This window comes from Danio aesculapii, chromosome 21 (assembly GCF_903798145.1).
Source record: "Danio aesculapii chromosome 21, fDanAes4.1, whole genome shotgun sequence".
In the NCBI taxonomy this organism is placed as follows: domain Eukaryota; kingdom Metazoa; phylum Chordata; class Actinopteri; order Cypriniformes; family Danionidae; genus Danio; species Danio aesculapii.
In genome coordinates, this window is record NC_079455.1 from 23,600,772 (window position 1) to 23,622,130 (window position 21,359).

The following is a 21,359-nucleotide window of genomic DNA, read 5'->3' on the forward strand; positions in this document are numbered from 1 at the left end:
TGGTTAATAAATGCTGTCCAAGTATTGTTCATTATTAGTTAGTAAATAAATTAACGTAATTAAAGTAATTAAGGAAACCTTATTGTACCATGTGACCTGGGCCACAACAATTCCCTCTCTCTGGAAAGAAGTGTGCTTTGTATCAATCTTGATCTTTAATCACTCAAGAGTTTGCTGTGCAAAATTGTTTACAAGCAAAACAGACATAATGGCATAGCTGGATTTATACAGTAAATATTTGCTGGCATTTCATATCTTCACATTTTCAGTTATTTTAATGCCGCACTCAGAGGAGAATGAAAAGAGAAAAATAATAAAGCACAATCTGCTGATTCCCACTTCTCCTCACATCATATTGTACAACTTCTCTAATTGAACAAGGCTTTGCATATTAATGCCAAAAAATCCTAGGAGTTAATCCAAGAGGCTTAATACTAAGGTTGTGTTTGGTGGAGAGGGATAAACTAATCAATGCAAAAAAAAAAAAAAGATGCTTACAGCACAAAGCAGACCGTAGAGTCTAAAGTCAGGCTGCACGTTTTGCTGCACGGTAAATCCAAAAACTAGATTATAGTTGGTGACTTAGTGACACTTTAGGCCTCAGCAGGGCTGCACACGACTAATCCAAAAAAGAAATTAAAGTTTCTCATAACTGGTCGACACTTTCAAGAGGAAAGAAAAACTTTGAGTTGTGTGTTTTCAAGTGCTCAGCGAAATCTACAAAATGACACTGGCTGTAAGCAGCGGTCATTAATAAGCCTTGGAAGCCTCTTAAAGGTCTTGTCTTTCGTTTCTTTCTTTTTCTCCACCAGACACAACTTAAAGTTTTCAGTGAATGCTGACCATTTTAATTTCAAATATACTTTAAACCAGTGTTTCCCAACCCTGTTCCTGAAGGCACACCAACAGTACATCTTTTGGATGTCTCCCTTATCTGAACCATTCATTTCAGGTTTTCAAGTCTCTTCTAATGTTCTGATGATTTGATTCAGGTGTATTTGAATAGGGAGAGATGGAAAATGTGTGCTGTTGGTGTGCCTTCAGGAACAGGGTTGGGAAACACTGCTTTAAACATACATAACTGTAAAATAATATTGAAAAAAAATTGGTAAAATTTTAGTTTAAGTAACATTTCTCACTATTAAGGGATAGTTCACCAAAAAATTTAAATTCTGTCACCATTTACACACCTTTCACTTGTTCAAAATTCACGTTTCACGTTTTAAATACAAATGAAGATATTTTGAAAAATGCAGGCTGCAGGGACACATTGGCTTCCACAGTAATTGTTTATTTGCTACTATGAAAGTCAATGGGTGCCAGCAACCAGCATTTTTCAAAATATCTTCTTTTGTGTTCAACAGAAGAAATAAACATAAATGTTTAAAACCACACAATGGAAATGAAACGATGAGGTAATTTTTTATTTTTGGCAAACTATCCCCTTTAGGGCTTATTGCCTGCCTATTATTAAGATAATGGTGATTTATTGGTACTTGTAAAGTACATTTTCTGTATGATCTTATTCTACATCTCTAATTCTACTTTAATTACTTTAATTATTAACGACTACCTTAATAATTAATAAGGAGCGAATTAGGATTTTACTGAGTCAAAAACAATAATTAATGGTTTATAAATAACTAAATTTGTACCTAAATAAAGTCTTACCCATTTTTCATTAAAACATTTGTATTCCAATAAACATCTATGGTAAAAATTAGGTGACAACTTTCTCAGTTTATTATAATTATGTACTTAAATTTGGAAGAAATGCCATCAGAGCTTTGCAGACTGCTAATATTTTACTCAAACCTATATCTAATAAATCCAGTAAATTCAGAGATGACCAGAAAGATTTTCGCATACGGTCTAGCCGCAGGAGTTCAAATATTTTAACGGATCCGCAGCTCAAATAGAATCAGAATTTTCAGCATACGGAGATGGTCGGAGTTCCACGCAGCTCCCGGACTACTCTCAGGGAAATGAAGGACTTCCAGTCTGTCACTTGTCGTTTGGCGGCTTTACAAATTTTTTTTGGCGGCTTTACTTTTGTTCAAATATTGCTGAATTACCATATAAGTATCTTTATCAATCAATCAATCAATCAATCAATTAATCAATCAATCAATCAATCAATCAATCAATCACACTGACCTCAAACATTTTAAATTATGGGAGATTTTAGGAAAGCATTAAAATTGGAACTGAAGGCCAAAACAGCCAATATTAAGCATGTCCATCAAACAAACAAACAGCATTTATAAATCTAATGCTAATGTCAGACAATTGCAAAAAAGGAAAAGGCTTTACCCCGTACACCAGCTCCCCGACCATCCCGTTCCAGATCTTAGTCTCTGGGTCTCGAGCTCCATACTTTCCATCAGGCACGATGGAGATCTTATACTTGAAACCGATGTGTTTGGCGATTTCAGATGCCAGATCCACACAATATCCTTCATATTGCTCATTCCCCTCGTACATTTCCCAGTTTTTCTTCAGCATTACATACGGCCCTTCCTGAACGAACAAAACAGAGCACTTTCAATGGGCAACATGTCACACTTTTAAGCAAAACAAGCAAAATGTTTAAAGTGTTTGTAATCCTGTTATACATTTCAAAAATGACTTATTGAAGGTATAGACGAATAAAGCTTTTTTAGATCTTAATGAAGATAAATTACTATCTTTATGTTCTCATGTGCTAATAAAATGCTAGCCATAAAGAAACAATGAAAATATTGTTTTTTCTTTAACATAAGTCAACATGTCCTCACATTCCCTAATAAAGTATTATCAAACACATTTAAAATATCACAAAGGCTGTATGGAACCATAACAAAGGGTTCATACAAGTATTGAAATATCCCATAAATCATTTAAAGATAATTATAGTCATTAGGTTTGCATGTGCTAATAAAATGCTCGCCATAAAGAAACAATGAAAATATCGTTTTTTTTTTCTTTAACATGAGTCAACATGTCCTCACATTCCCTAATAAAGTATTATCAAGCACATTTAAAGTATCACAAAGGCTTTATGAAACCATAACAAAGGGTTCATACAAGTATTGAAATGTCACGTAAGGCATATAATTACAGTCATTAGGTTTGGATGTGCTAATCAAATGCTGGCCATATACATTAGAAACCTCTCGCTGCAAAAAGGCTTTTCTTATTCAGAGTTTTTGTCGTATTTCTAGTCCAAATATCTTGGAATTTTCTAGAAAAAAACAAGCAAACATATTGTCTCATTTTCAGAAAAAATATGTCAAAATTAAATGAGTTTTTCCTTAAAACAAGCAAAATAATCTGCCAAATAATCTTGTTTTTTGTTTTGACAATATAATATTTTTCTTACCCCATTGGCAGATCATTTAGCTTGTTATAATGAAAAACTAGCCTAATTTTGACATATTATTCCTTAAAACAAGACACTATTTTTGTTTCTCTATAAAATGCTTCTTGATTAAAAATTTCTAGATATTTGGACTAGGAACCAGACAAATACGTAAATCTAAGAAAATAATTTTTCAGGGTTTTAATCATCAAAAAAAGGGTTCATACAAGCAATAAAGCACCCAAAACATGCATTGTGTATTGTACATGTTTTAAAGCAATGAAAACTGATCCATAAAATTCATTAGCCTTGCATGTGCTAATCAAATGCTAGCCATATAGAAACCTTTTATAGATATTGAGATGTTTTTTGTCTCGCTTCTCATCCAAATGTCTAGGAATTCTTAAATCAAGAAGGACTTTCTAAGTAAGCTAAAAATATTGTCTTGTTTTCAGTAATTTGTCAAAATTAAGTCCCTTAAAAAAGCAAAAATGATCTGCTAAATAATATTGTTTTTCGTTTTGACATATTTTGCTTACCCCATTGGCAGACTATTTAGTTTGTTTTAAGGAAAAACCCAGCTAATTTTGACATATTATTCCTTAAAACGAGAAACACTTTTTGGTTGACGAGAAAATGCTGATTTAAAATTTTGGGGATATTTGGACTAGAAACCAGACAAAATTTTTTATAAAAAAATAAATAAATAAGAAAAACATTTTTTTGCAGGGTTTTAATCATCACGGGTTCTTACAAGCATTATGTGTATTCATACACCCAAAATGTGCACTGTGTATTGTACATGTTTCAAAGCAATAAAAACTGACCCAAAAAAAATGTATCAGGTTTGCATGTGCTAATCAAATGCTAGCCATATAGAAACCTTTCACAGAAAAACAGGTTTTTGTCTGGCTTCAAATTGAAATATCTAGGGATTCTTAAATCAAGAAGAATTTTCTAGACAAGCAAGAAACATTGTTTCGTTTTCAGACATAATGTCAAAATTAAGTGAGTTTTTTCCCTTAAAAAAGCAAAATAATCTGCCAAATAATTTTGTTTTTTTTTTCGTTTTGACATAAGAATATTTTACTTACCACATTGGCAGACTATTTAGCTTGTTAAAAAAACAAAACAAAAAAAAAACTAGCCTTTTGATACATTATTCCTTAAAACAAGAAAATCTTTTTGTTTGTCTATAAAATGCTTTTTGATTTAATTTTTTTTTAGATATTTTGGACCAGAAACCAGACAAAACAATCTTAGAAAAGTATTTTTGCAGGGTTTAAATTGTCAAACAAATGGTTCATACGAGCATTAAAGCACCCAAAATGTACATTGTGTATTGTACATGTTTCAAAGCAATGAAAACTGACCCATAAAATTCATAACCACAATTTATTTAAATTGCTTTGCAAGCCAAACAGCACACCACGGCTGAAGCACATAAGGTGCTACAGTTCAAAAAGTAACTCAGAAAAACCCACACAAGCGGTCATTTTAGTCATCAGCATGATGTACTGTCACAACAAACAATATCTAACATAATACAGGTGCCGTACAGCAGCAAATAAAAATGTTTACTTGCAAGCAACCGGCTGAGCATTTACATAAAAATCCTGAAAACCTGCTTTCCTTTTACAAATATTTCCTAAGCCATATGGCTAGGCTAAAATGATGAAAGGCTGAAAGCCCAGTAGGGAGAATTAAATATTTCACACACAGCAAATAGAGCTCTCCGCACTGAATGTCAACGGAAGATCCGTTTCATCTCAAATTTGTTTGATGTATGAGAATGCAGCCTTCTCCACCAATCTTTTTTCACAAGCTAAGGGCAGCGTGATGTTCCTGGGCAGTGTTTTTCTACAGGTAAAAATTGAAATGAAAGGATGTAGTGTTTGTAGCAGGTAACGCCTCGAGCGCGGGTGATCTCTATTCTTGCGTCACGAGGCAGTCATACAAAATCATGTTCTTACAAAGACCACATCAATTCTTTATCACTCACTACTTAGAAACCTAAAGCGATTATTCACCTTAAAATGGAAACTATTTAAATGTCATATGAGATTTAAAACCCATGACTAGGGCCAGACAGAACCTGCAGACATTTTTTGGTATTTCTGTGGAGAATTTTGTAAAAAAAAATCTGTGGATTTGTGCGAAATGATTTTGGGAGTATCATAACTAAAAACTTAATATATGAAATAAAAAAACAACATATTTTTAACTTTTATTTAATGTTTACAGTGCAAATCCAATTAAATCTACTTATTTGGTAAAAGCAAGTCTCTCAATATATCTACTACAAGACAGGAAGTATTACTTTACAAACTGTATTCTAACTAAATCATATGAACATTTTCATATTAGTCAATAATTTTACTGAAATTATTTTAAAAACTGAATTAATATAAATTTACACACATTTACACAAGTAAAGAAACAGACTCAATGGGCTAAAAATCTACAGTAGGACTAACTTTAATTCATTGGAATGCTAAAAGAGATAGTTTGCCATAATGTTCAAGCTGCTCATTTTTGCACATTGAAAGTGAATTTTGCTCAAGTTTATTTTCATACTTTGACTTTTAACCGTTTTATTATGCTTTTTCATTACACTTTTTTTGGACTTTCTCTGGTTATCACCTTTATTGCATTTATCCATATTGAAAGTATGTTGGGAGTGAGGGCCAAGTTCAATTTTATTCTGTGGCATTACAAAAGTTGAAATACAGGACACATATATTTTTGGTCTTCTTTTATGATCCTTTCAAATAACTATTTTTCTCTAATGCCCATTTACCTTCATTGTATGCCTGTCTTAGTTTTACACATAATAATGGTTGTGAATAGAGACCAAGTAAAATGTCATTGGCATTATTTTCCATTCTAATTTCGAATTTCCATTCGATCATCTCCAGACTTAAATCTACACTTTCCTTTCAAGATCTGGATAAAGTCATACATGCTTTTATCACATCTCGCCGAGACTATTGTAATTCCTTATATATTGGGCTCCCTCAATCTTCATTGGCACGGTTGCAGTTGGTTCAGAATGCGGCAGCTAGACTTTTAACAGGCACTAAAAAACATTCTCATATTTCACCAGATTTAACATCCCTTCATTGGCTTCCTGTTAATTTTAGAATTCAGTTCAAGATTTTACTTATTGTTTTTAAAGCATCTAATGGGCTAGCACCTAATTATATTTCTGATCTTATTAATTTACATTCAACTCCTCGGTCCCTTAGGTCATCAAATAAAGTTACTACAAATTCTTCGGTCACGACTTAAACTAAAATAAGACAGAGCCTTTGCTCGTTTGTGGAACCAGCTGCCATGGGACATTACAAGTGCTTCTTCTCTCTTTATTTTTAAGTTCAGACTTGAGACACATTTTTATTCTATTGCCTTCCCTGGCTTTTAATCTTTATTGTGCATCGTTGCTGTCATACTATTATTCTCATTATTACTTTTATTATTATTTTACTGTTTTAGAATGTGTGTTATGGTTTGGTCAGTGCCAAACTGAAGTTAAATGTGCTTTATAAATAAACTTTACTTACTTACTAATTATTTTGGGATGCTTTTATGGAATTTTCATGGTGCTTTAATAGTCTCTGGTCACAATGAAAGTGAATAGTGACCAAGCAAAATTGATTTCTCTGACATTATAAAATTTAAAGTACACTGCACAAGTCTGCTTTTATCATTTTTTTCATGGTTTCATGTTTTTTTTAGCAATATATACAGAAACTGATCATTGTGGACATTCTGAAAAACATCTTTAGTGTTCCACAGAAGAAAGTCATAAAGGTTTGGAAGAACATGAGTATCAATTTTAATGGACACTTTCAATTCTGCTGCTATTGTAAATGTAAAGTACACTGTTAAACATAACTATCTTTGTCCCACAGAGATGCCATAGATATGTCTAGAGATGCTTTTTGTGCACTTCTGTTGAACCATTCATTGATCAGTTCATAAAAGTAATATCTTTTTCTTAGTATAAACAACATTTTAATAGTCTAAAGAACATATTTTCACTATAAAACAGATGGGTGGTAAAGGGATAGTTCCCACAAAATTGAAAATTCTGTCATCATTTCCTCACCTTTTACTGGTTGCAAACTTGTTTGACTTTCTTCTGTTGAACTCAGAAGACGACATTTTGAAGACAGATGGAAATTTCTACAGTAACTAATGACTTCCATGATATTTGTTTTTCCTACTATGAAAGTCAATGGTTACAGGTTTCCAGCTGTATTCAAAATATCTTCTTAACTGTTTAACAGAAAAAAAAAACTCATAAAGCTTTGTAACCACTTGAAAGTTACCAAATAATGGGTAATTTTTCATTTTCAGATAAACTATCCCTTTCCACAGTTGAAGTCAGAATTATTAGCATTAGCATTATTAGAATTAAATATTAAATTTATTTGATTTTTTTTTTTTCTTTTTAAAATCTTTCCCAAATAATGTTTAACAGATCAAGGAAATTTTCACAGTATGTCTGATAATATTTTTTTCTTCTGGAGAAAGTCTTATTTGTTTTATTTCGGCTAGAATAAAAGCAGATTTTAATAAAAAAAAAAAAGTAAAAAAAATTAAGGTCAAAACTATTAGCCCCTTTAGGCAATTTTTTTCCCGATCATTAAACAATAACTTGCCTAATTACCCTAACCTGCCTAGTTAACCTAATTAACCTAGTTAAGCCTTTAAATGTCACTTTAAGCTGTATAGAAGTGTCTTGAAAAATATCTAGTCAAATATTATTTACTGTCTTCATGGCGAAGATAAAAGAAATCAGTTAGTAGAAATGAGTTATTAAAACTATTATGTTTACAAATGTGTTGGAAAAATCTTCTCTCCGTTAAACAGAAATTGGGGGAAAAAATAAACAAGGGGGCTAATAATTCAGGGGGTTAATAATTCTGACTTCAACTGTAATTGAAACTATTGGTGCCAATAAAGAACCTTATTTTTAAGAGTGCATACTAGAAAAATTGGATTCCAAAGGAAGTCCACGATATCTTAACGGAGACGTAATGAATGCAAAAAACAGCAATGATGATTTCACATACAATATGTCATATTCAAATCCAGCATGCTATAAAAACCTTGCCCTTCTATTTCAGCACATGTGATTTAATGCTAAAGAAAAGACTTCCATGAATCCATCCAGTTTTCCAATCCCGCATCCCTACAGGTCTTCTCCACTCATGATCGAGCTGCTTATTAGAGCTTGTCTTTGTCTCTGCGACGGCTCCATTTTTCATTGTGGCATTCATTTAGGCTCAGGTAGCGGTTTCCATGTTTTTGCCCTCAGTTCTGATTTGTCTCTCTGTCTGTCCGCGCTTCAGTGAGCTCTTCCGTCGGCTGCTCAGTTTCTTAATAAGGGGTTCCTCACCAGCGGCTGAAAAGAGGAGGATTTGGCTTCAGCTGCGACACTCCAAAACCTTTTAGCATTTAGCAAATACGTTTCTCAATGTCCCCTGCATATACAATGAAGATACTCTCTTCTAATACAGAATGTTTCCCACTCATGCAGTGTTTAATGAGCAAAACAACACAGAGACGAATCCAAGACGGGTCACTTTTTTAGGGACAATACACGTGAGGAAGGCAGATGATGCACACGGCGTATTCACAATGCCATGGCAGCACACATTTACACAGCACTGTTGAGAGATGCTATTTAACACACATAAAAGAGCATTAGGTTTATCTGAATGGACAGCAGTATGATTGACAGGTCGTACAGAGGAAAGGAAAAAAAATAAGAGTGCTTTGATGAACAGCCCGGATCAGCTTTTGAGATTTTTCTGCAGCGTTTGCAGATCTGTATCTTTGTGTGTGTGCATGTTATGAAGAAATTCACTGCGAAGTGTGCATATTTTTTTCCCTGCCATGAGTATGAGAGGAGCTCTTGGCAAATGGAAGCTTTCAGATGAAGGACAAACACCACAGGTTGTTTTATTGTAAAATAAAAAGTCTGAGGAAAGGCTGCTACTCACCATGATAGTCGTCACAATCACGGTTCGGTTCTCCATGCCAGACGTTTCATTGGGAAGCAAAGCGTGATCCTGGGTCAGAACCAGTTTATCAGCATCGTTCCAGTATCCGATCTGGAGACGGGACAAGTGTGAGAATGAGAATCCAGACCTAACTGAGAGCTAGTGAACACATGCAAGCAGTTCCATATGGGTAAGTGTACATAAATGTGTGGAAATAATGTGATGACTAAGTTGTGCTAAACTATTACAGTTTTTCTCAATTGCTTTGGCTTAATTCTTCATTGAAATTTTTATTTTTCAAAACAATAAGTTAAGATCTCTGAACAATTAGCTTATTGTTCACTTCAGAGTGGCATTTCTTATTGATTTTAAATTGTAAATGCTTTGGCACACGTCTGCAAACAGTAAGTACATTTGTCTGTAACTTGGACAAAAACTAATTGCGCATGGCGCTGTTGATCAAAACCGATGAGTCGATTCTCATTTAAACTGTCAAACTCTTCATGACTTCTCAATCATTTTCATTGTGTAAGCCATCAAACTCAAATTAATTTATTTAATTATCAAACATTTGTATTTGTATTGGCATTGTTTGTAATGTCTGCTAAATTGGTAAATGACCTCTAGTTGTAATAAAATTTTTCCGTTTTCTATTTATCAATCAAGTTTGGTAGCATATACTGTATACATACATACACCCATTCACTATCACTACATTCACAATCCTGAACTGCAGTGACATGCTTGTGGAAGAGCAATTGTTATCACTGACAAGGCGAACAAGAGCGATACGCTGTTCACCAAACATATTTTTTGTCATGGATGACATTTTGTAGTACTTTTGTGTACTTGTGGTAACACACAGTAAGAAATATGTAATGTAATATGTATTTATATAGCGCATTTAGTGTATGGTCACACCAAAAAGCGCTTTACAATCATAAGGGGGGTCTCTCCACACCACCACCAGTGTGCAGCATCCACTTGGATGATGCGACGGCAGCCACAGGACAACGGCGCCAGTATGCTCACCACACACTAGCTATAGGTGGAGTGGAGAGTTAGTGACACAGCCAATTCAGAGGATGGGGATCATTGGGAGGCCATGATGGTTAAGAGCCAAGAGGGAATTTAGCCAGGACACTGGAGCTACACTCCTACTCCTACGTGAAGTGCTAGATTTTAAAATGACCACAGAGAGTCAGGACCTCGATTTAACATCTCATTCAAAAGACATTGCTCACTGACAGTATAGTGTCCCCTTCACTATACTGGGGTGTTAGGACTCACACAGACCACAGGTTGAGCGCTCCCTGCTGGCCATACTTACACTACTTCCAACAGCAACCTAGTTTTCCCATATGGTCTTGCATCCAGGTACAGACCATGGTTCAGCCCTGCTTAGCTTCAGTTAGTAACCAGTCTTGGGGTGCAGGGTGATATGGCTGTGGCCATATCACAATATGAAATATACAATACAGTATTTGGACATGCAAGACTGCACTTTGCATGTAATACATTTGTACACAAATAAATGTACTGTATAAATACAAATGCTCATTTATTTATTCTTTATTTGTACTATCCACTCTTCTCTACAAATATCAGATATTTTTCCAATTTTAACTTTCCATGGTTGACTGTCATGATGAAAAAACAACTAATCATTTTGAGCAGTGTGGCTCACACAATGACAAACACACTTTATGTTTTGTGGTCTTGGTCAAATTACTGAAACCATAACTAGGTTTTGAAGTATGAATGAAATGTTTTGGGGGAGTAACTAAGTTCTAAGTAACTAAGTTCTGAAAATCCAGCAAACAGTTTTGAGATTTGCACTCACAGTTTAGAGAATGTTAAGCCTGTTTCGAAAAATGTCCCAAAGCATTTAAGAGAAACTGTAATCCTTTGACAGCTGATCTGCAGAATAAAAGACAATGGGGTCTGAAAATATAATAAATTTTTTTTACTTGTTTCTTTACTGAAGAAAGTAAGCCAAGTGGATTTGGAAAAACATGCCATTTATTTTAAAGTGAAATATATTTTCAGTAATTTTAAGTAAAAAAGTTGTTCAAAAGTTTGGGATTAGTAAGGTTAAAAGAAAAGAAAAGCAGAAATGAGGAAAAATCAAGAAATCTTTTCATTCAGCTTGGATATATTAAATTACTCAAAATACATTTACAATATTGTAATATATTTAAAAAATAAGAGATGGTATGAAAACTTTCAGCTTCTTTGATATACAGGAATTACTATCTAAGGGTTTGAGAGTTTTCTTTTATTCTATTGATGTCTGGTAACATTTACTTCAAATATAATATATTTTTCATTTATATAATATTAGTATTTCATATATATTTTCCCCCAGAAAACGACAATTACTCAGAATAACAGATGTTTTGCTGTGATTGTGAATTTGTGTTATTCCCCAATACTGATTTCTTAACTTGTTACCATTTGTATTATGTATTTGCTGTCTAAAAATGAATAGAAATGTATCTAAAAACATGGCACATTTTTAACTTTAATTTTTAGTTTATATTACAAAAAATGTCATCAGTAATTTACATAACTATTGTAAATTTAGAAAAAAAAACTAAGAATTTCTAAAGTGATCTTTAAATTTTGTCCTTTGATGTAGGTAAATCTAACAAATGAATAAACATTCTATAAAACAAGGAAAAATTAAATAAATCTTACATTTTATAGTGCTTTTACAATGTAGATTGTGTCAAAGCAGCTTAACATAGAAAAAATAACAAAAACATTTTTTAAAAGCCTTTATTGTTAGCAGAAGATACTTTAAAAATCGTACTGACCCCAAAACTTAGAGTATCTTCAATATAAATGTATTATTTGTGAAGTGTTCATGAAGACGCTAAAGATGAATGTTGTTGTTTCGGCATCTCTGCATGTATGTTTTTGGCTGTGGGGTGAATAACAGTCAGACAGCCTTGTGTGTGCCCGTGTCCTTACAGGACCCAGCTGAACAGCAGAAAGAAGAGCCTCAAGCGGGGCTCACGACCGCCTGATAAATGAGTGCCAACCCCTGGCGGCTCGTTCCTGTGCCCATCAGTCTTTCCCCCGGTGCCCTGCTCAACACTCCATAAAGCAGAGGCTCCTCATAACTCCAGAAGAAGGTGTGTGACAGCAGACTTTATGGTACATACAGAGATCTGATGCTAAAACCACTAGACCATTCAAGGTTGACCTTGGTGTATTATTTCCAAGCTGTTCTGTATTACGTCTTACACATTTCTGTTACAAGTTACAGTGGTCCCTCGCCATAACGCAGTTCACCTTTCGAGGTCTCGTAGATTTTTTCTGTGTGCAATTTGACATGCTTTTTTTTTTTTTTTTTACAGCGCATTGTGTTCTGCATCCTGATTGGCTGTAGACCATTGTCAATCAATCTCCTCCGTGCCATGTCTCCTGTACAGCAGGGGTTCCCAAACTTTTCAACCAGCAACCCCCAAAAATACCATGTCAGTGACTCATGACCCCCAATATCCTCTGAGGTAGTTATAAATATATAAACCTTACACATCACACATACCAATATGCCCAAGTCTATTCATCATTTAATTTTGAAGAATGCTACTCGGAGACCATCCTCCATGTTCAGTTGTGGCCTGTATTTATTTTTATATACATGAGTGCCGTAAAGGTGTTTGAAAGTTTAACCTGGTGCCATAAAATCAGTATGCTGTGTCTCTAATATACCGTAATCACCCCAGGGGTCGCATACAACTAACAACCATTTGAAGTAACTACTATTTTTTTTTTCTGTGGGTAATGGATAAACAATGGTAATTCTAATTGTTTAATAAAATGAATTTGATTTTTGGAAATCACCAAGCGACCCCCACTCATTGTCCCGCGACCCCCACTTTGAGAACCACTGCTGTACAGTACAGAATGCGTTCAGCTTGCCAAATTGACATAAATCTTTGATCGCTATAGTGTGACTCTGAAGTGCTGTACGGTACTGTATGTTTGCAAGTTTTCTCCCCAACAAACCCCTAAATGTCAACGAAACATTCTGCACTGTCAAAGGCACCTACGGTAGCACCCGAAAGGCAGAGGAAAATGCTAACCATCACACAAAAAGTTGGACTTCTGGACATGCTAAAGGAAGGTAGAAGTTAAGCGAGTCTTTAAACAAAAGAGAAAAGTGTGAAAATGTTAATTTTATCTGAGGAAATAGTGTAGTGAGGGGTTTTACAGCATAAAAACATCTATAATAATTGTAAAAAATAAAGCGGACTACTTTGCGGATTTCACCTATTGCGGGTTATTTTAAGAACGCAACTCCCTCGATTAATGAGGGACCACTGTAAGTTAATTCTGTCTATTTACAGCATTTTAGCAAAATAACATGATGATTAATGCAGTTGCTAGATTTTTTAAAATAAATTTTAACATAATTTTTATTACTATTAATGTCTATTTTTTTACATTTGCAAACATGTTCATAAAAATATTATATTTTTGATAAATGTAATATAAAAGTTTAATATATAAAATAAGTTAAAAGCCTTTTTAAATGAAAGTCACACTATGGAAACTGTGTGACTACTTCATTTCCAGTGTTAATGTAGTCTAATTTATTAATTATTAAGGCTTTTTTTTGTTTGTTTTTTGTTTTAATGTTGTGTTTTTGTCATTGTTTCTTTTATATGTCGATGCATTTTGTATCAAATGAACAATATTATTACTATTACAGCTACTATTAATCAATTGAAATGGTTTTATTTTCATATTTGCCATTTCCATTCTTACATACAATATTGTTTATTATTAACAATATTGTTTCTTAATATGTCCATTTACAGAAGCTTATATTTTTATTTTAGTTTTAGTGTTAAATAAATTAAAATGATACACATCTTCACATTAAAAAAATAATTAACATGTTTAAATATATGTAGTAATCCTTTAAGTTAACTTTTATTTCATTCCAAAGGTACAAAAATGACTTTAGTTTTATTGGCCATTTTTAGTAATTTTTTTTTAACAGGTCTATTTAGTTTACATTTCTATTTTAGTTTAAGTGTTAAGTATATGAAAGTAATACACATCTTCATGTAAAATGATTAACATTTATATATACACTGTAGAAACTGCTGGGTTCCACACAATTGATTTGTGTTGCGACAACATAAGTCTTGTCAGTTTCAGTTAGCTTATTAGATTTTACAAATTTAAGTGGATTAAACATAAAACAATTAAGTTGGCTGAAAAAAAACCTTAAGAATTGTGTTGTTTCAGCTCATTTTAAGTAAGTAGTTTGAACAAACGGCAAACAATTTTTAGATTGTATTAGATTGTATTGTATAATCCTTTTAGTTATCTTTTATATCACCAAAGGAACAAAAATGACTTTAGTTTTATGATTAAGCTTTTTCGTCAACTATGATAGCCTAACTCCTTTTAATGTCACTCACACCGAGACAGTTATTTAACTAAATATAATACAAACAGACTAATTCATTTCATTTCCACACATCATTCCCACAGGGCCAAGACGGTCATAAAAAAACCCACTCGCTCCGTCATACAGACGTGGGCAGAAAACAGAGCACGGTGACAGGAAACACTGTGTGGGAGATCCAGAGCAGAATAATGTCCATTTCTATGAAAATCATCATCCATGATTTACAAGAGCCTTAATGATGCATATAGGCTTATAAGTCATCTAAAATGGCTGTAAAACACGATTTTCACCAAGTTAAGAGACGCATATATGCATGAAATGAGCATGCGGTGAAGTACTGTAAAAGATTGTTCAAAAAGAAAACGCTGACTATAAAATAATAAAGACTCATCAGGGTCTCCTGGGATTGATCTCGCAGAAACAGCTGCATCAAGTGAAGCACAGAGCGTTAAGCACATCGCAAAACACAATGAATTACACTGAAATGATGCTCGACAGATGTAGAGAGACAGACAGAAAGCAAACCATGATTACACTTTCTCTGAATAAAAACACAAACAGGAAAAACCTAGACTGGGATTTTTTTAAGGTAAGACACTGGCAAAAATTATTTTATCATGGATGTCAATTTTGAGATTCTTTCATTACATATTTTATTTTAATTTTTTAAAGAAAACATCCAAATACATCTTTTTTTATGTTATTTTGTTGCACTTTCTCAATTTGTGCCTGTTGATTTTAATTACAATACATTAGGAAACATTTTAATGTTTTTTTCCTGCATTAGGCTATAAATGTTCACTTTCGCTGTAACATACACCGAACTGCACATTTTTATTTATTTCTCTATTTTGAATTATTTTACAGAAGTAAATGTTTATATACAGTATATACTGCATGGCAAGATTTTAGATTTGCATACGGTGACATAGCATATACAAGTACACCCTCACAAATTTCTCCTTTAAATTCCTATTTTTAATAGAAAGCTATACAATATTACATTTGTGCATATATATTAGATTAGTCAGTACTGACGCCAAATCTGGAGCTCATCTAACAAAATAACTTACAATAATGGTCCAAAAACCAGTACACCCAAATGTATACATTAGGCAAAAAAATGTAAATAAAAAAATTTGATGCGAAAAAGAGAAAAAAGAGAAACAAAAATGTTCAAAAATGTTATTGAAATTTGGTAGTTTGTAATTTTCCCCCCAATATTTCACATAAATTTAAATGTATTATCTTCCTATTTCTAAAGACATTCAGTAACTAAAACATAGTTTTACTAAATATATCAGTTTAATAAGTCTGTTTTGTTAAAATGCACCAAAATATATGACCTATTTTCACTGAGAAATGGATACAAATATTCGTTTCCGAAAATGGGGTGTACTCAGTTATGCTGAGCCCTGTACATCCCTATAGTGCATGCATAGAATAGATCTTTTGTGCTTTTTAAAATCATGAATAAAGGCTTTAAACACTTAATAATATAAATAATAATTAATGAAACACATCCTATCCTGCAAAGTCAATTTACATGGTTGTACTGCAATCTGGCTTTTAGTAGGTTTGAATGTAGAGAAATTTAGAGAGGCATGTGACGCAATTTATCCTGATTGATATTTTTCATAATCATGATAGACAAAATCAAACCTGAATATCGATTAATTGCACAGCTTTGGTTAATATTATCATAGTGGACTCCAAGCAAACTTGACTCTTTGAAAAGTAGTTACTTATGTCCATGTCAGTACAGTGAAGGAGGACTGGAAAATGTCCTTGTTTTGGGGCTTCTCACGTCCAAACATAATTAGAGCTGTCATTAACAGCATAAACAGGCTTAGCCAATCACACTGTCCTTATGTGTTTGTAGGTGGGGGGACCCGAGAAGAGAATGTGATTTAACTCATTCTGCAGGTCTAGGTTACTAAGGGTTGATGGAGCATTATTTTATTTTGAAGGTGATTAAATAATAGGTGGGGGCATTTCAGTAATTGTTGGATATTAGTGGGGATACATCCCCTCCGTCCATGCCAAATCTACACCCCCGATATATAGTATATATGTTGAGGGATTATTTACAACATTTCACTCTACAACAAAAGTTTATTATTTTTGTATTATTTACGATTGTATTTGTATTATTTTCTGAATGATGGAGTGATAAAATGTGATTCCCAAAATACCCTATGTAAAAGCCTCTAATACTTCAAAAAATAAACAAATAGAAAAATAAATAAAACATAAAACTTTTAAATAAATAGAAACAAGATTTATGAACCAGACTTTGTCAGATTTTCAGATTCTTGCTGTAGAAATTCATGTTTAAGTTCAATTTGGAATTCTGATTAATTTATATTTAATTAAATAATACCTCTTTTGTATATTAAACATGGGGATGTGTGTTTTTTACTATATTTACCTGCACTTTCTTGCCTATGACAGACAAACAACGTCAAAATGGACACATTACATTACTTGAAATTCAAATTTTTTTTCACATTTAATGAAATAATGCCTCATTTGCATATTAAACATGGATAGATGTGTTTTTTTTTACCATATTCACTCGCAAGTTCTTGTTTATGACAGATATACAGTGTTAAAAAGGACACAAAAAAAAAAACAAGCTCTGGAGTCAATTCTTCTATACTTTAAAAATGAATGACAACTTACCCTTCTGGGGCCGTTACTTTTTAATTCAAAAACATCCATAGTGTAGTTGACTCTGCGGCCGTAGTGGTCGAATTGGACATTTCCTGTTAATCCTTGGAGGCGCACCTGGATTACAGTGATAAACAATGCCATTACAGCTTATTCAACCACCGCAAAGCACTTCATTTACACATCCACTTGCTTTCTTGAACTTTAACATCACTTTCTTAAGGAAATATCACCCCCACACAAGTGTTTCTCAAACTGTGGCACATTGAAAACAGCTCAAAAAAGCCCTCAAAAGTCGAAAATCAAAGCACAGTCATGAGCAATGTCATACTATAAATGGTTGAGTTCATGTTAGGCCTAATTACACATAAACAAAAAGGCTGATGAATTCTGCCCGATGCAGCAACAGAGCATGTAAAACAAGGCAGAGACAAACTCAAATTTACTTCTTATCCATCTGTGTAATTAAAAGCAATTAAGTAATTTCCTGCTGATAAAACACTGGTGACTCAGTTATTTTTGCATGTTTGACATGAACGTCCTGATTCCAGATGAATAAATAAAGTGCTTTTTTCAGATTATCGTGACAGCATTTACAAACTACTGTATATACAGCGGGGCTTTGATAGAAAACATACTGTATAAAAAATGTGTGCTTGGGCAAACGGCATATCATACAGATAATGCAAAGCTTAATCATTTAATACTTTCTGCTTGTGAGTGTAATGCGGCATTCACACCAGATGAGGAAGAAGCTTCAAGCACAAGTGATTTACATGTTAAGTCAATGCAAAGACGCGAATAGACATCCTGCAGCATGATGCACGCGAATTAGGTGGCGCGAAACGCTTGCGTTTTGTTTGAATCGCTCGAGTAGGAAAATCTGAACTTCAGCGGACATTCACGCCGCATTAACCAATCAGGAGCTTTCTCTTGTAGGGGAGTAATTATGACGTAGCGCCTGTTGTTAGTGTCCTGGGGAATATCCTCCTGCCGGCACTAGACAACAGTTCATCAAACTGGGTTCGGCTCAGTCCGAAGTATCGCTAAAAGCCTCCATCATCCAGGTATAGTTTCTGGAGGAGTTTATGAGCTTCCAGCACTGGGTGTACCTCAGAATGGATCTAGTGGACTTAGTAACGGCTCCAAATGAATCGACACAGTTTTTCAGTCTGCCTAAAGCACATTAACACAGCTATTCTCTCAATAAAATGCATGTTAGCCATTTAGCAATGAAGCTAGAGTCACCGGTCAGACAGAAGCCCCGCCCATTATGCGTATCTGCGTGTATTGTGAAGCGAATTTGACGCGCGAAGGAAGCAGATTTGACGTGCGAATGAAGCAAGTAAACTTAAAATGTTCATGCCTCTATATACATGTGATTTATCTGCATGTACCGCGTCTGGTGTGAATGCAGAATTTAGGCTTTTTTGTTGTGATTGTGAAAATTGTTGCTATTGCTGCATTTAGAATTAATCTTGGAAAAAGAGACATCTTGAAAATAACAGAGTTTCCAGTGGAGGATTGTCTTTTTTCTCTCCAGGTGTGAATTATTCATGACCATTGTCACTCCCATTCATACAGCTGAGATGACCCAAAATTGACTTTACAAAATGTAAACCATTGTAATGTTTTCTGTGAATAAGAGAACAAAATAATTTTTACATAATTGTGAAGTAAATATTCTAGCCTACAATGCTGGTTACTCAAAAGTCTTGTTCAGGCCCATTCAGTTTGTTTTTTGGAACTTATTTTAGCTAAAAAATGTATCCAAAACCTACTAACCATGCATAGTATTTTTTTCTTCTTAAAAATGCAAGCATACACATCCATATTTCTCACAGATTATTGTAGCACAGTTACAAGTAGCTGAAATAAGCACAAATGTCTACACATCTTAGGGGCCTCAAAATCACCTCAGACCCCAGAGGGTTAATATTATCTTCACTAGTATAACTCTCATGGTTTGTTGTTTTTTGAATTAGCAGAAGCCATCATTTCTGACCCAGGTTTGAGATTGTGACTGATCTAAACACTTCTTCTTGGGCAAAAGCTCATCAAAAACATGTGATTGTTATAATGATCAGTGCTCCATACACACAAAAATGAAATAATAAAAAAAATTATTTTCAAATTTCATTTTAATCGTAACACCTCTAATGGATTAAACTTGATTTTGACTTCAAATTTGTAGGTCTTTTTTCTCTCAAGCTTGTTAATTTCAACCTTGTTATGTTTTTTTTCTTTAAAAAGGATCTTGGTTTAATAAAAAAAATGTGAGAAATCACTCTTGTTCTCACTGTGTCTTTATCCATCTCGTCTTCTGACACTCTCTCCTGCTTTGCTTCTCGCTCTTTTCATCCTTATAGTTTCCTCTATTACACCTTTCCATTTCCTCAGCCATTTTCCACCTTCCATCAATTCAAATTCAGGCATTTCACATTTTTCAGCTTGTCGATTACTATTCTGCTCCATTTTTCCATTTGAGGTTTATTTCAGCTGCCACTGAAACATGTTTTCCTGTACTGTACGTGTGTGAATGTGACCTGTTTGAGCGTGCGCTCCATGTCGATGCCCTGGTTCCAGGGGGCAGCGGGGTTGGCCAGACAGTCTCCAGCGATACCCCGGCGAGAGATGTCCACCTTCTGCCTGCGGAGGTTCCTGAAGGCCTCTGCCATCACCATGACCCCGTCATACGTCAGAGCTGAAGTGTACTGTACAAAGACAGGGTCATAGAAGAGTCAGCATACACTGTACATTAAACAGCTATGATTTAATCAGCTTTTTTTCTTTTAAACTGTGTTTTTTACAAAACTTTTTAGAAACATAGTATACACAAAACATTTACTTAGAATGTTTACATCCACAAAAAATAAACAAATATATAAAATAATAATAGATAAAATATAATGATAAAAAAACAAGGTAACACTTTAGTTTAGGTCACAATTCACGATATTAACAAACCATTCACTAACACTACTAGCTTAATAAACTACTAATTATCTATTTATTAATAGTTAGTAATATAGTAGTTGGGTTTAGGTTTTGGGTAGGATTAGGGATGTAGAATTAGATCATACTTTATAACTACTAATAAACAGTAATATCTGTATAATAGGCAGGTAATAAGCCAGTAGTTAATAGCAGGAATTGTGACCTAAACTAAAGTGTTACCAAAAATAATAATGACAGCTTAAAAAAAATACATTAAACAAGTAGATAAATAAATAAACCTATAAAGACAATAACTACAACAAAGCCTCTGACAACATTTCAAAGAGCAAAGTAAATCTGTTTGAATTAATGTCCAGATCTGTTGGAAAATATCTGATTTCAACGGCAAATCTGCTTTAATGAGCATTTGATGGTTCAGTTTGTTAATATCGGGTGAAATGGAATGATGCGAAATTTTATAGTATTAATCTAGTTACTGTGTAAATTTACTACATGCATATACTTTCATCATGTTTCATCAATCAACATAAACTTAAATTAACAGATTATACAGTATATATATATATATATATATATATATATATATATATATATATATATATATATTTATATATATATGTATTTATATATATATATATATATATATATATATATATATATATATATATATATATATATATATATATATTCAGATTTCAAATGCAGTTGAAATGCAGTTTTAAAAAAATTAAAAACTGCTTTTATTCTAGCCGAAATAGGAGGAAATACACAGTAGTGTGGATTAAGGTAAAATGTCACAAATAAAAAATTATATAAAAATAAAATGGTGACATGGTGGCTCAGTTGTTAGCACTGTCGCCTTATAGTAAGAAGGTCGCTGGTTCGAGTCCCGGCTGGCTCAGTTGGCATTTCTGTGTTGAGTTTGCATTTTCTCCCC

General features: G+C 33.6%; 1 protein-coding gene across 4 annotated transcripts in view; it reads right to left on the minus strand.

Annotated features, from left to right (window-relative positions):
• Window positions 1-21,359, minus strand: part of gria4b (glutamate receptor, ionotropic, AMPA 4b) — a 160,634-nt gene that overhangs the window by 31,438 nt on the left and 107,837 nt on the right. For 3 of the 4 annotated variants that reach the window (XM_056445797.1, XM_056445796.1, XM_056445798.1), the window contains exons 7-10: window positions 20,011-20,178; window positions 17,477-17,581; window positions 9,355-9,465; window positions 2,314-2,520 (exon numbers count right to left, since the gene is read on the minus strand). In XM_056445797.1, the coding sequence (XP_056301772.1) occupies window positions 2,314-2,520; window positions 9,355-9,465; window positions 17,477-17,581; window positions 20,011-20,178 (591 nt within the window). Of the gene's footprint in view, window positions 1-2,313; window positions 2,521-7,886; window positions 8,754-9,354; window positions 9,466-17,476; window positions 17,582-20,010; window positions 20,179-21,359 lie in introns of those variants that run through there. The other variant, XM_056445799.1, reaches the window with a different exon arrangement.